Raw genomic sequence first — 16096 nt, 5'->3', positions numbered from 1 at the left:
TGAATCTGTCATGAATAATTTAAGTACAATGACACTCATTCCAACCACGACTGCACAAAATAAACTTTAAAAAATCGTATTTGGTGACTGTTACTGAAATTCAAATAAAGCGACACTTGACAATATCTAAAGCTAGGTAAATAAATTACACATCTTATCAGCCTCACGCTATACAAAAATACACACACATACGAATACACACACAGACACACTCACTCCCACACACACACACTCACACACACACACACACACACACGTACTCAAACAAAACACACCCACATGTTATGCAAGCAAATATCTACTTTGTATAAAATGCTTTTTAACTCCCTTTTTTTGTACGAGTAATTTCTTGTTCCACTTATTAATTGCATGTTAGTTGTACTTTTGTGCATGGACATCTGTTATTGGCTATGTTTTCTGTTCATTATGCTATGTATTACTTTTTGTTACGACTGTTGTTTTGTGACGACCGGTCTGGCCTAGTGGGTAGTGACCCTGCCAATGAAGCCGATGGTCCAGGGCGCGAATCCCAGTAAAGGCATTTATTTGTGTGATGAGCATATTTGTTCCTGAATCATGGAGGTTTTCTATGTATTTAAGTATTTGTTTGTATATTATATAACTATATCGTTGTTCGAGTACCCACAACGCAGACCTTCTTGGATTACCGTGGGAATTAGTCAATTTGTGTAAGAATGTCCCTATAATATTTTATTTGTATTGATGTTGATGCCCCAAATAAATGAAATAAAAATAAAGATGAAATGATGTATCTTATTGTCTGAATAACAAATAAAGGGTGTGGTAAGGTTTTGATAATAATAGACTTTTAAGTTCTCTTTCTTTTAGTATTTCAATATTCAATATGTATTAAATAAATCGTGGTATCAAAAACATAAGGAGCAAGAGAAAAAAAACAGAATAAAGTGAATGCTTTATTAAAGTGTGGCGGCGAAGAAAGATAGAAAGAAACAATTCGTCATCATTTAATGCCAACCGAGACCCTTGCCGCCGAGACCGTAGCCCCAGGTGTTGACGGGGACACCGGACCACACGCCTTTGCCGCCGAGTCCGCCCCAGCCAAGACCGCCAAGACCGAGGCCGCCCCAACCACCGAGGCCTACGCTGCTGATGACGGGGCTGGTGATGATGGGCGCAGAGACGGTCTTGACGATGGGGATGGGCGCTGCCTTGACGAGGTTGGCGGTGGAGACGGCAGGAGCCAGGATTGGCGCGCTGATGATGGGTGCGCTGACAATGGGCGCGCCCCAGCCGAGGCCTCCCAAGCCTAAACCGCTTAAACCTAAAAAATAAACCATATTAACCATATATTAATAAAAAAACGCCTACACCAATCGAATTTAAACTGTCTAGGGACATACTAACATTAAACTAAGTCTACGGATTCCACTCACGTGTTTTAAGTCACTCGCGCGACGATGTTTCGGAGAGCCTAGGTCTCCTTTCTCAAGCACCAACAGTGCGAGCAGCGTTCACGGCGACCGTGATTCACTTATCACGGTATTACGTGAATAACGGCCGTCGTGAACGCTAAAAACACGTTGTTGGAATCCGTAGAATTAGTTTAACGCCTACACGGTGTAGGCTACACCGGTAGGTATACCCTCCCTATAAATTACAATGTACCCATAGCCATGAAATAATATATTACCATAGCCGAGACTAGAGGCTCCGATGGCACTGCCGTGGCTCATGCCAACCACAGCCAGCAGGCAAGTCAACTGTAACAAATAGAAATATAAAATAAATCATTGGTCCATTATAAGCTGTACTTACTTGTAGAGTAAACGTGAAATATTTTTTTGTATAAGGAAAATGTTGACGCAAAAGCTCGAATCTCTAAGAACAATATCATAACAATGAATCGACAAATAAGGTAGGTACCCATTCATCAATGTTGGCTAAAACTATTAGGTTTTTCTACTCTTCGACTGTAATGGTTGAATTAAGATTTCGTTTACCAAGCTATAATTGCGTACTTTTCATTTATGGGCTCTCAACTCAACTATAAAATTAATTTCGATACGCTGTAGTCAAGTATAAAAAGACGACCAATCACGTGCCGCCGCGCTGCCATAGAAAAGACTAAACGGGCGCGGGGTCGTTGTTATCTACTGAGATACTTACCAATTTTCGATAATGATTTCGGTTTTATAGCTAAAAAAGTATTATTTTAGATGACTCGTAGAAAAAGTATACAATAGTGATACAGTCAGCTTTTCAATCTTGTACCTTATTTAAGCAACTCAGCAAACTTCGTCTTTAAAACTAACCTTGATAAAATGACAATGAGAACACAAACCTGAACTATATTCAAATAACTCAAAAATATAATAAAAGGTAGTGATAAATAAACAAGTAACATTGATTGGACTATAAAATATATTTTTCAATATTCGAAGTGAAAGCAATCAAGTTAGTCCAATAATAATATTGCCTGAAAAATAACGGCTTGATTGGATACGGCTGACAGAAGCTCACGTAATAAAATATTTTATAAATAAATGTTTTTCACAGGCCAAAAGCGATCTGTTAGCTTAAAATTGCAGCTTTTACTTAAGTTATTTTAGTACTTTTGTTTGAAATGTTATAAACTCATTTTTACATTAAAATGTGTTTCTGTTTGTAGAAGCTACTTAATTTAATAAAACTGCTAGTAAAAAGTGGAAGGATTAATAATTGACAATACTTGCTTGAGTAAAAAATAAAGAATAATATTTAAAAAAATATTTGCTTATGAACGCTTTATACCTATCATAAACACAAACATCACTCAAACGCCAAACTCCCGGGCGCAAGGGAGCCTTACTCGAAAGTGTGAAGGTTACTTTGCCAGCGTCCGCCATAACGCCTAGAGTTGTCCGTGGCTCTGTGGGCACGACTAGTAACGACGCTTTTAGGCCGTTCTTGGCGTTCAAAAGGTTAAGGATAGTTCAATAATCGAAATGCATTTGCAACAAACATCCGAATTTTTTTTTTTCAAGTTTTTTTACTGATGCATTAAGTCAATTATTGGAAAAACATACCTACGGCCAATGGCCAGTTGCGGGTCTTGCTGTTAGTGTGTTAGACCTGAGGTCCTAGCCAAGATCACAGAATAAATAAAGATGCCAATCGTTTGCGCCGTAGCGAACGCAACGGTAATGTCTCTATCAATCTTCCATATTAGTGCTACAGAAAGACATCACAGTTTCGTTCGCTACGGCGCAAACGGTTGGCATCTTGGCTAGGCCCCCAGGTCAGAATATGGCTAGGCCCCTTGCCCAGATCAGTCAATGATGCAAGTAAAAATTATGAACTACCTAAGTTTACTAGTAACAATAAAAAGTCCGTACCAAAATAGTTATTTGTTTTACAAGGGGGCAAAGTTGTTTAACCGCTCGTGCTAATATGATATGATACCAGAGCAAGCGAAAGATTCCAAAACCGAAGGTTAAACTAACTTTGCCCCTGGGTGAAACGCAAAATATTTCACTACACCAACCCGAAGACAATATTAACTGTAAGATATAAAACAAAATGAAACCAAATCAAATCCAGATGAACGTCATTAATTATTAGTCATTCAAAATTATCATTTGAAAATAAGCTTCAGCTAACATAAGGAAACAACTCAAAATTTGCATCAGATTACTTTGACCCACATGTGGATAAAAATGCAACTTTCTCATCAGTTTTTTGAATAATCAAGAGAGCCTTTGCCAGCTGGTGTGGTGAAATAGTTATTTACGATACAAGTGCAGTAAATAGGAAATTCGCAACGAGTCGAATCGACACGAGTTGCGAATTGCCTATTCGCACGTGTATCGTACAACGTTTTACAGTACATTTGGGTCTTTAAAGTTTCGATATACGCACGAAAAGTGCTCATTCCCGCACACGTGTGGGAAAGTAGCACCATATGTACTGTAACCTTTTTTTACAAATACATGTGTAAGGATAAAGTGCACTCTAGTAAGCAAATGATTATATTTCTGCTTATATCGCGATGATGTTTCAGGCTGACGTGTCATAATAAATGCTTGTACAATTACAAAATAATTAATTTTCAAGAAAAAAAAATAGGGATAGAACCGTTTTGCGAAATTTCCTTGAAAATCATAATTCAACTTTTGCGTCGATCGGAGAGAGTGAATTTAAGTTAAACATCCGTTAATTATATTGCCAACATGTAACTTAAAGAATATATATAGAATTCAATATAAATGGAAGTGCCTGTTAAATAGAAAAAAAAGTAAAGTACAATGTGTCAACCTTAAGTTATCGATGCGAGATGTAGCAAAAAACTAAGAATTTGTAATTAAGTATTTCTATTAACTTATTTTTAAAATAACTTTGTTTTATAATAATTCTAAACGATAACAATTAACTATCCGAAGTTTTCACTAGTTGATGTAACACTATTAAAAATCTATAATACTTACAGCAACGTAGGTATTCATTTTGATCGTTAGACGAACTGTGCCGATTGCAGGCGGCCCGCGTTTTTATACGCTGTGCAGCGGCACATCGCATCCTGAGCGTAGCGTGTTGCATCAGGAATTAACATCTCGCATCCTTGTAACATAACTGTTGTTATTAAAGGTCAATTTGAGGGTTGGAGGCTGCGTAATTTTTTTGCGGGAAGTTAACATTTACGAGTAAGTTATACATAGTTATAAAGGAAGAACTTACCAACGCAGGTTATCTGTATTTGTTTGAAATTTACTAAACTTAGTTATATTATTTAAATTTAAATAAATTAAATTTATTCCCTGGCGGATGGGACGGCCGCTAATTTGGGATGCTACTTGTGTGGATACTCTGGCGCCGTCTCATTTGGCTTCTACTTCATCACGGCCGGGCGGTGCGGCGGCAGCAGCTGAAGCTCTAAAGCGCCGCAAATATGCGGGTCTGTCAAGCAACCACACATTTGTGGCGTTTGCGGTTGAAACTTTGGGACCTTGGTGTCAGGATGCCCATAGTTTATTTAAGGAAGTAAAAAAGATGCTCCTCGACACCACTAGAGACCCTAGAGCTGGCTCATTCCTTGGCCAAAGAATGGGCATTGCCATTCAGCGGGGGAATGTAGGCAGCATTATGGGCACCCTTCCGCAGGGAACAGATTTGGGGGACTTTTTTTGTTAGTTTTTATTTAATTGTAATCTTTGTCAAATCATAACATCACTATTAAGAATGATTAAAAATTAAATAAAATTATAATGTCAGATTTATGCGGTCGTATCAAAAATACAAGCTGTATTATTTCATGCTCTGAGAGTGCATCATTGTTTGTCTAACTATGAAGTGAAAAGTGATAATATTCAACTCTAGGGAGTTTTTTTACCTTACATGTATAGATATTTTTTTACGATTAACAATAATAATGATGATGATCGTGAGGAAACCGGACTAATCCTAATAAGGCCTAGTTTACCCTCTGAGTTAAAAGGTCAGATGGCAGTCGCTTTCGTAAAAACTAGTGTCTACGTCAATTCTCGGGATTAGTTGCCAAGCGGACCCCAGGCTCCCATGAGCCGTGGCAAAATGCCGGGAAAACGCGAGGAAGAAGGAAGAAGGAGGAACAATCATAATGATGATGTAATCCTGTTATCCCTCATTAGGGTCAATAAGCAATAATAATTCGGTTATAAATAGATCTCCATTGTGTTATTAAACTCCCGATCCCATAAATAACAATACTTTTACTTTAATTACCTCACTAAAGCCTCCTTAAAAATACCTACCTGTGTATTTTCCTCTTCTCGTGTTTGAAAGGAAAAGTGTTTAACTCGGGTGAAAGATACGTTTCATTCCTTGGGTAACAAATACTAACAATCTACTATTTCACGTAGGTACATTTTCATTGGTAATTCGATTATCATATTATTTTCACTAAAAGTAATTTTTTTTCCAAACATTTCTTTCATCCGGTCTTATTTATTCTATGTTTCTACGTTTCTTATGCACGTTATTTTATTCTTTAATAATTTATTAATGTAAATAAAGAACATGTGAAATACAAATGTTACATAATTAAAGGTATTAAAGATATTTTCTTTGATTTGTGACTTATCAAGTGCCCTTAGTTAGGTTATTCTTAAAGGAGCTTTGGATCCGATTCATTGTCATAAAATTTGTTTTTCTGACGATTTTATCTATTATCAGTTTCCTCAACTTTTATTCAATAAAAAATTTAGGCATGGCCTTTTAAGACTTTTTTCGCTTTGCAGCACGGCAGTTAGCTTCCCTCTGATTGATTATTTTCTATCACGTGCGTTTATATGTGTTTAATATTATACCGTTTTCACAAATATTTCTGAAAATATTAAACAAAAATATCATAAAGGCAATGGCTCTTTTTTGGCATTTGACTGCAGATCCGGTGAGTAATTCATGTCCGCAATATGGCATTATATTATGTCTAATCAATCATCGATTAACGCCACGTTAGATTTACTGCTTCATCATGACGGCAAGCAAAATTAATTTTGCTGTCTGTTTTCCGCACTGTATGTGCAGCAGTGCATTAAAATATTCCGATTTCGCATGCACGAGCCGGCACCCGAAACATGTGGTAACCTTCGACATTTTAATTTGATTTAAGGGTGGACGCACACGTGAGTTAGCGGTAAGGGTGTCTGACTTTTAATCTGGAGGTCACGGATTCAAACTCTGGCTAGTATAGGTACGCAGCAGTGTTGACTGAACGTTAATTAGAATTGACCATATTGAAAATTAACCATTACAAATTGAACCGTAAACTGCAACCGTCCGTTACGATTTCCGGTTCAATTTGTAATTGTTAATTTCCAATATGGCCAATTGTGTGTGAAGTGATTGGCCAACACTTCGACGCATTATGAAATAAGTGCAATAATAGTTCGCCTCGAACTGAGAGCTCGGGGTTCGCCAAAAACTATATTTATACTTATAGAGTACATTCATATTCGTTTATTTATATTAATTATGACAATATCTGTGTTACATTTTTATTCATACACATCTAGGTATTTAATTTTGGACTCAGTTGAATAAATTCAAGATGGCTGCCGCTTTTTAATATATGTATAATTTCTACTACGGTTTCATGTTAAAGGGCATTACAGATCCTCGTACACCAATTTTCATTAGGATCGGCACGGAAATGAAGAAATCCAACATGGCGATGAGCATTTTTTACAATGTTGACTTTGGATTCCTATTGAGGAGCTATTCGCATCCTTAAATATCAATTTTCATTATGATTGGAGCAAAAATTAACCAGCAATACTGCACTATGGTATTGAAAGTGTAACGCATAATAAAGTAATTTTAATCAACAACATAGAGTTTTTTAGTTTTATTTGTTTTCATTTCGAGATTTTCAAAGTATCTATGGGGTTTTCCACAGAAACAAGTTTTAGACAGAGAATAAAATTTTTGATACAATATTTTATCGCTGACTGTACTTTCATAGAACTAATGCTCATCAACAATACAGTCAACTAATATTCAGTGAACCAATTCTAACAAACCCAAACACGATAAAATTGCGTTGTTTTATCACAGAGTAGGTACCTATGGCCGCCCCCGGTCTCCTTCATTAGCTTGATGGTACCATAATATTTGTTCCCGAGTTAAAGATGCTACCTATGTATCAATTATTACAGGAGCCTCGTCTGCCAACAAACCACTCTGTGGTTTGGCAGAAGTATATTGTAAATAAGTAATTACAAGGCATGAAACGTGAATAAACTTTTTTTAAATGTATTTTACTACTTACTTTACTACTACGTACTTTGTTTTTTAGCTTGCAAGATTTTATTACTTACAGACAACGAGACAGGTGAACGTCAATTAAAGATTAAAAATTGTAATAAATTTTATGTTTGTTAATAATTTTACTTGTAAAAAGAAACCTGTTTTATTTCCTGTGGCGTCTTCAAACTGAAAAGTCAATCATTATCTAATACGTTAGCGTTACGTAATTATTTTTACAGTACATATGGTGCTACTTTTCCGCTCTAGTGCGTAAATTAGCACATTATGTCATTATGTCGAATATTTTAAGGGTCATATGTACTGTAAAACGGTGTACGATACATGTTTGAAAGTAATTCGCAACTCATGTCGATTTAAAACACTCCCTTCGGTCGTGTTATAATTTATCGCCTCGTTACGAATTTCCTATTTTTCGCACTTGTATCGTAAATAACTATAGAATCATATTATGTATCACAGTTAGTGGAAACACAAATGGCTCCGACGGAAGATCAACGCTGATCAACACATGCTTTTGGTTGTGTCATGTTTAGCAAATTATATGCGACAAATAAATGTTTTCCTATTTCTATTGTATACTTTGTGTGTTTCTGGGCTTATATAATCCGCATTTGCATTTTGTAGGCGGGATGGAAGTTACGTGTAGAATCCTTGTATCAGATCAATGCTCGAATTAATTTACGATTCAATTTGTACTCAGTGTGCGTTTTTTTAATGTCTTTAGGATTCCCAGAAAATTTATATAGGTTGTTCTTACTCTAAATCATGATTCATGAGTATAATTGATTCTACTAGAAAAAAGTGTTCCCATTTATTTCTTCTATTTTACACAACATCACGCACTACTTCCATTACGTCACACAAGTCCAGTCAGCATCAAAAGTAGTGGATCAAACAACGCGTCAAAAGTAGCAACTATTTTGTAATAACTTAACAAAAAGTGATGGTTTTAACTATACGTAGAACAATTAAGACTGTAAAAGATATACTTTTGAATGTGATTTTTTGAGATTTACATGTATTTGGAAAAGGGATGGCAGATACTTTCGGCGCGTTGTTTCAACACGCTACTATTGATGCTGACTGTACAAGTAGCATTTGTGTCCATTGAAAAGTAGCGTCAGTGGATTCTGAAAAGTTGGGAAAGCTATCATGCAAGTAAACTTTCACTCGCTCTTTATTTTGGTAAATAATGACTATTTTTTAAAATAGTTATTTACCCCAAGCTTAATTTAAGGGGGCGGAAAATTGTCATAAGCAACTTACAAAAAGAAATGAAATCCCAACAAAAACATTCTCCTGTAAAATCCGAAACCATGTCTAAGTTTGTGTAAATACTTTGTGTATTTATTAAAAATAATCTCAAGACACGGATGTTTTCATCCCGGAGGATGAAATAAGATCATACAATAAAAATAGGTACAACCGTCAGTAAAAGAAAACTTTAAACAAACAATAATAAGCAATAATAGCCAATCTTATCGTTGAAAAACTTCGATATCCAAGCTATTTTTCGGTAGCCCATTAAATGATTCATAGTCGCTATCTTTAATATCATATTTCTTCAACAATACTAGCTGTTGCCCATGACTTCGTTTGCCTGGATTTTAATATTGGTTGTTCTAATTCTGCATAAACTTTGTGCCGCAAAAATATAAAAATAGTTGAAAACACGTGACATTCTTCACATGTCTTCTTCAGAGTTTCAACGCGATCAATCGAAAAAATATTTATTTTCGTTACACACTGGAAATCTTTTTTCAACCCTCTTACAGGAAGAATTTTCTAAAACTCACTCAAAAATATTTTCGTTCTCGATACATAGTTTCAACACCTTTGAACCGCCTTTCTTGTTTTCTAACAGTATAAAGTCCCTATTTTTCATTTACGATAGAACCTTTCAACCCTTTTTTAACCCTATTAGGGGATGAATTTTCAAAAAAGACAAAAGAGCTTGGACTGAAGCCATAGCACAAAAGGCGGAGCTGGCTGCGTACTCTGGAAATATGAGGGAATTGTATAAGTCTGCAAGGACTCTCTGCAATAAGCCCATCGCTGACAAACCACTGAAGGACGCAGCTGGAAACTTACAAGTTACTCTTGAGCAGCAGCTTTGCACATGGCGAGAGCATTTTACTGAAGTGTTTAGGGCCCCGACTAATAATACGATAATGGAGACTACAGCCGTAAATTGCCAGATTCTGCCTGATATTGATGAAGACCCGCCGAGCATAAGCGAGATCATCAAAGCAGTTACATCGTTAAAATCTAGCAAGGCACCCGGTAACGATGGGATCACGGCTGAAGCTCTGAAAGCGGATATACATCTCACCGGTGAAATTCTCGAACCGCTACTGACGCGCATTTGGGAACAGGAACAAGTACCAACATCATGGAAGGAAGGCATTATAATAAAAATACCCAAAAAAGGAGATCTATCCCAATGCTCTAACTGGAGGGGTATAAATCTGCTACCCATTTGCTCTAAAGTGCTGTGCAAAATCTTGCTCTCGAGGATGGCAAAAGTGATTGACAGCAAGCTCAGAGAAGAACAGGCAGGATTTAGGCCAGGGCGTTCTTGTGCTGACCAGATAAACCTCTTGCGAATGGTCCTAGAACAATGTCGGGAGATGCAGAGTGAGGTTTTTGCTCTATTCATTGACTTTGAAAAAGCATTCGATAGGGTAAAATGGGCAAGCATATGGAGGGTTCTGAAGCTTAACGGTGTGCCAGATAAGCTGATCAACATTATCAAAGCACTCTATCATGGATCTTCGTGTAGAGTGCTTCACAAGGGAAAACTCACTGAGAGTATAGATGTCACAGCAGGTGTCAAGCAGGGTTGCCTGCTTTCCCCACTGCTGTTTCTGATGGTGCTTGACGACGTGATGTGCAGGGTTACCAGCAGAGGTCGAAGAGGCTTGCCTTGGACATCTGAAAACGACCTCGAGGATATCGACTTTGCAGATGACCTCTGCCTTATAGCAACCACGCGTGAGCAACTCCAAGACAAGGCAGAAGATTTAGCAGAAGAGGCTGAAAAGGAAGGATTGCGCATTAACTACAATAAAACAAAGGAAATGCGCCAGAACACCACCGATTCAACCCCAATGCTGATCAAGGGAAATCAGATTGAACAAGTGGCTAGCTTTTGCTATCTGGGCAGTATTGTCGACCAGAGTGGAGGAACGGAAGCTGACATTGAAACACGAATAAACAAAGCCCGAGCCGCATTCAGCCAGCTTAAACCTGTGTGGAACTCCTCTACCCTGACGAGACGAACTAAAGTGAGGATTTTCAATTCCAATGTAAAGGCCGTGTTACTGTACGGGTGCGAAACCTGGTTTGTCCGCAAAGACCTAATGACAAAACTCCAAGTGTTTGTGAACAAATGCTTAAGGCAAATTCTGCACATCTTTTGGCCTAACTGGATCACAAACGCTCACTTATGGAGAATAACCGGACAAGCACCCGTACATAAGGAGATCCAAACGCGCAAATGGCATTGGATAGGGCATATCCTCAGGAAGCCTGACACCCACCTATCCAAGGTGGCCCTGACTTGGAAGATGCCCGGAAAACGGAAACATGGTCGCCCTAAATCTACTTGGCGCCGTTCCGTGGAGCAAGAGTTGGGTGTATTGGGGATGGGGTGGGAGGAGGTTACCCAAGCTGCCCAGGACCGGAGTCAGTGGAAGAAAATGGTTCGAGCCCTACACCCCAGCAGGGGGTAACAGGATGAAAAGAAAGAAAGAAGTATTAAAATGTCTTTTTTCTAAGTTTCAAGTTCCTAGCTTAAAATTAAACTTGATTTTTTATCGTAATTTTATTGTTGTGTATTTCTCGCTTCTTTATTTCTTGTATGTACGAGTACAAATATAGATGGAACCTGTTGTGTAAATTTTAACTTTTTCGCTTTTGTAGTTTCGACTCTGCGTTGATGACTCAACTAGTCAGTACATACGCATGTAAAAATCCTGTATATATATAATACCAATTGGCACAACTGTCTGCCGTAGGCATAGGGGACCCTAACATGAACGTTAGTGCAAATCCAACGCTGGCCCTGCCCGTGCATACGCTAGCTCAGAGTGCTTACCACGAACCACGTTCGACGTGTTGCCTCCCTGTCACACTTACGTACGAATTTACAAGTGCGACAGAGAGGCAACACGTCGAACGCGGTTCGCGGTAGGCCCTCTGGTCTTATGTCTCTCTCCATATATCCCACTCCGTGTACCATATGCGGCTCGATGTATATTTGGTCGTTTCGCTTGATGTCTATTTCTCGTAACTATTAGTTTATGAGTTTATTAGTTACTAGTGTAAAAATTACAAGTACTAATATTCTCTGTTTCTCAAATAATTGTTCTAGACTTGTAACTAATAGTAGCGGCCCAATAATATTATTGGTGAAGTTTGGCTTAATGCACCACCACCCTTGCCATTTGGCCAGTTAAAAACAAATAGTGCGCGTATTGTTGCTGTCGTTTGTTTTGACGTGCATTTTTGCGCTAATGGCGGGCTGTTTTAACTCTGAAAATTAATATTAAAATAAAAATGGACCTGTTTGGGAGTTTCTCACCCTCATTAACGAAGCAAACTAAAACAGCGATATGGGAAGAGCTTACAAACCATTGTCATTCCCTTGGAGTAGTTTCTGTCGCCAAAGAATACACTTAAGTTCGGGATGCATATTGGTCAAATATTAAAAGAACCACTGTGGTAAGTTAAAATCGGTTAATTATTCTCAAGTAAAAAGCCTACACCTAACAAACATCTCTGTTTGACCCAGTGGTTGACTGGTAGAGAATGCCTTAAGGCATTTAGTATACCATTTGTACTAAATATTTTATGTGCAATGTATAAATAAATAAAACATTAATTAAATTTACCAACTTATATAGATTTTAATATACTTTTATGCACAATTTAAATAATATCTCCGGCAATTGTGAGTACCCGTAGTTATAAGATTAAACAACGTCTAGTGTCCATATATTAAACAAAATTAAATTTCGGAGCTACAAAAGTAAATGAGTTACCTATCTTAATATAACAAGTGTTTTAATTTCATAAATATTATTTATTATTACCTATATCCCAAATGTTTAACTACTTTTCGAAATACCGTGCATATTATATACCTTCACAATAGATAAGCGGAACCTTTCATAAATTCAAAGTCCCTTTGAAGTATTTCGTAGTTAATCCTCGGATGAAAATACTCTTCGCGACGGATAATTATTATTTTTGTCGTCCGAAGTTTTGGAATCTGACCACATTTTCGCAAATTTGTTTCTAATAGCTAAAAGTGTTTAGAAGCCTTTTGAGCTTAATAGTTTTATAGCGTGTAATTTATAAGTGTAAATATTAGCGTACTCTTTTGTGAAACAAAACTGTATTTACTCGTGTTATTATTAGCTAATATTTATTAGTTGGTGACTAGTAACTAATAATTTACATGTGTGACTTCGAGAAACGCAGACTTGTAAACATGTAAAAAATATTAGCTCATGGACTAATATTATCAGTCTAATAACGTAAGTACGAGTAACAGGCCCCCGGCGGAGTATTTAGTGTGCTTTAGCTTAGCGGCGGATTCCGTTTTAAAATAAGAACGTAACTTCGTAAATAGGTTCGAGTAACTCTTAACTCTGAATAGTTACACTTATGGATTGACAATACAAGCTTCCCATAAGGAAGCTATTCAGATATGAATACATCCGCTATTCAGATACACTAAATACATCCGCTGTTAAAATATAGATTGGATATAATTTATCTTATCAATAATGTATAGTCATAAATATAATCTACCTTGGCAATAATATACTAGATTAGATCTTGATCTAATCTAGTATATTAGTCTGAAGGTAAAAAAAAGTGATAAATTAGTTCTATTAAGAAAATAGTTACTCATATTATTTTCGTAGTCATAAATGTAAGTGATGTAAGCGTATAGAGTTTTGCGATGAAAATATATAAAAAACAATCCATTATAGGGTATAATTAATTTTAATTATGTTACCTATCTTCAACCTAAGCCTTTTCCCATTATCTGGGGTCGGCTCTCCTTGTCCTCTTTCTCCACACAGGACGATTTGTTGCAGTTATTATGTTACCTATAAAAAATCTATAATACTTATAACTGATATACTTAAAGATCTACTGTCATGTCGGGTACCTAAATATCTATAGTCACCACCAGGAGGTGTATGCTGAATAATGTTTTATACCATCCCATGTAATGAAATATGAATATAGTAGTTACCCCTATAATGGAACAGGAACCGGTAATGGGACATAAAAACCACAAATTTTGTAAAATAAGTAACTAAAACTAGTTTATAAGCACTGGCAACATTTTACCGCAAACAAGAGTCATAGAGCTTCTTAAGTTTGATGTTTCATTAAATTTGCTTTTTTCTTAAGAAATTGACGCCAAGCCAAAAGTTGTCTTGGAACTGAAAAAATAATCAGTAAGAATTTTTAATAACTCCGCTAAGAGAGATGAGTATGTATTTTACATTATAATAATATATTTACTTCTTGTAAATTAGAATGGGTTTTGTTAATTGCATTTACCATGAGATTAGGTATACAACACATTATGTTGTTACTCTAGAGATGTAAAAAAATGGATATTTTGCTCATTCCCATTATAGGAGCTGTAAAACTGCATACCTCCTATGATGGGACAATCTTATACAATGATGCTTGCCATGCCGTAATTTCATGTTTTAAGAATACATAAGTAAAATGTAGTTAATAAACATGTCAACTATTTTAAAATTTCACGTTTGTGGCAGTATGGTATGATAGTCAGCAGCATTACTGCAGCAGTATTGCAACGCGACATTACTGCTGGCCGCATTTCTGAGGCAGCAAAGCAGTCGCCAGTCTTGTCGCGCTTCAATACTGCTACAGTAATGTTGGTGCAGTCTGAATACGAACGGTATCTTAAGGTCTTGTTTAGACGGCTCGCATGGGATTTTAGCTACATTGCGGACTATTGAGAGGATATAGTCTCTCTGCCAACCGATCAAATACCGCAATGTAATTGATCTCGTATACGACTTCTCTCATAGTCTAGAGAAACGGAACTCTTTTGGACAGACAACTACGAGCGTTTCTACAGATCTTCGGTGGCACCATCAACGGACAAACTTAGAAGCGAATTCTAACACGAAAACAATGTTTCTAGTATCTTTTTTTATGAAGAGTGTTTTTACATATAATAATAACTGACCGAGCGTTAGCGAAGATCTCCGTTTCAGCCTGGGCAAAAATTGATTCGTATGTCCGGATCCATATTCTCTTCTGCACGTCGCATTTATCAACCATGTGTCGTAAAATTTTGTGAGCAGGTTCGGTAGTTAGATACATAGAATTTTTCGTTTGGTTCCTTTTTTGAAAAAAAGTTCTAAATTTGCATAAAAGACTTAAGCGACAGTAGGGTACATGGCACTTAAGACCACTGTGCGTTCGCTGTGTTAATGACACAACTGTCGTGACGTCTATATCTATGTAAGGTTGCCAACCAGAGTAAATATTCTTTATTACTCTAGTATGAAACCATGCCTGAGTAGAAACAAGACATAACGACAAGATACATCTGAACATATACAACATAGTACTAAAGAGTAAGAGATGAAGCGATTTCTAGATTTATATTCTGATCTAAATTCTAATACCATCTATATTCTATTCTGATTGTTTGGCGGAGATTCTTTCTCCGCCGCGGGCCTCCATAACTCCCCTTATAGCCCGACCCTGTCCACTCACAACCATTTGACTTATTCTTGGCTGCTTCTATTCTAATTCTCGTTCTTAGTTATCCCTTCATCTCTCTCATCTAAATAATGATGAAACTATATTTCTAACACTCACCGATTAACACCCGCAGGTCTTCCTTTTATTCTTTCCAACTGATTCCCCCTACGAACATTGTTCCATCGGGGAAAAGTCTCTTCTACCTCCTACTGACAAAGATACGTTCAAACCTTTTTTTATGTTCTGTCAGTGTTACCAGTATAAACAATTAAATCTGTTTAAGGCACAGACTTACCTGCTATTTTGTTAAGACTCGCGTTCGTCGCGACAACAACGAAGTGTTTTTAATTTTTACATTATTTAAGCTTAGGCTAGGTTAGGTTAAATAGCTCACAGAGCCACTAGTTAGTTTTTTATTGATTCAATCATTTTAAAACGCACTATAGTGATTTGTCAAATTTTCGGAGACGCCTGCATATAGGTACCTACAAGTAAGTTGATAGTGTTTGTAGTGTACTTGTGTGTATCTTACCGTCACGTACCTACAGTCGTGTAC

The 16096-nt window shown here is 36.9% G+C and overlaps 1 protein-coding gene across 1 annotated transcript; it reads right to left on the bottom strand.

Annotated features, from left to right (window-relative positions):
* Nucleotides 1–922: 922 nt before the first annotated feature.
* Nucleotides 923–4557, bottom strand: LOC133522727 (chorion class B protein PC401-like). The gene is made up of 3 exons (XM_061858152.1): nt 4446–4557; nt 1673–1742; nt 923–1303 (listed from the first exon to the last, which is right to left on the bottom strand). The coding sequence occupies exons 1-3, from the start codon at nt 4461–4463 to the stop codon at nt 987–989; spliced, it is 405 nt and encodes a 134-aa protein (XP_061714136.1). The 5' UTR covers nt 4464–4557; the 3' UTR covers nt 923–986.
* Between the last annotated feature and the right edge of the window lie 11539 nt (nt 4558–16096).

The sequence above is a fragment of the Cydia pomonella genome, chromosome 11 (genome assembly GCF_033807575.1).
Source record: "Cydia pomonella isolate Wapato2018A chromosome 11, ilCydPomo1, whole genome shotgun sequence".
Classification (NCBI taxonomy): domain Eukaryota; kingdom Metazoa; phylum Arthropoda; class Insecta; order Lepidoptera; family Tortricidae; genus Cydia; species Cydia pomonella.
The sequence above is the reverse complement of the archived record's forward strand: the minus strand, read 5'-3'. Positions and strand labels throughout refer to the sequence as shown.

Bases quoted from the DNA above. Each gene is read 5' to 3' on its own strand.
- LOC133522727 (XM_061858152.1), bottom strand. The intron at 1,304-1,672 runs GTAATATATTAT...TTTATTTTTTAG, and splicing joins AGCCTCTAGTCTCGGCTATG to GTTTAAGCGGTTTAGGCTTG.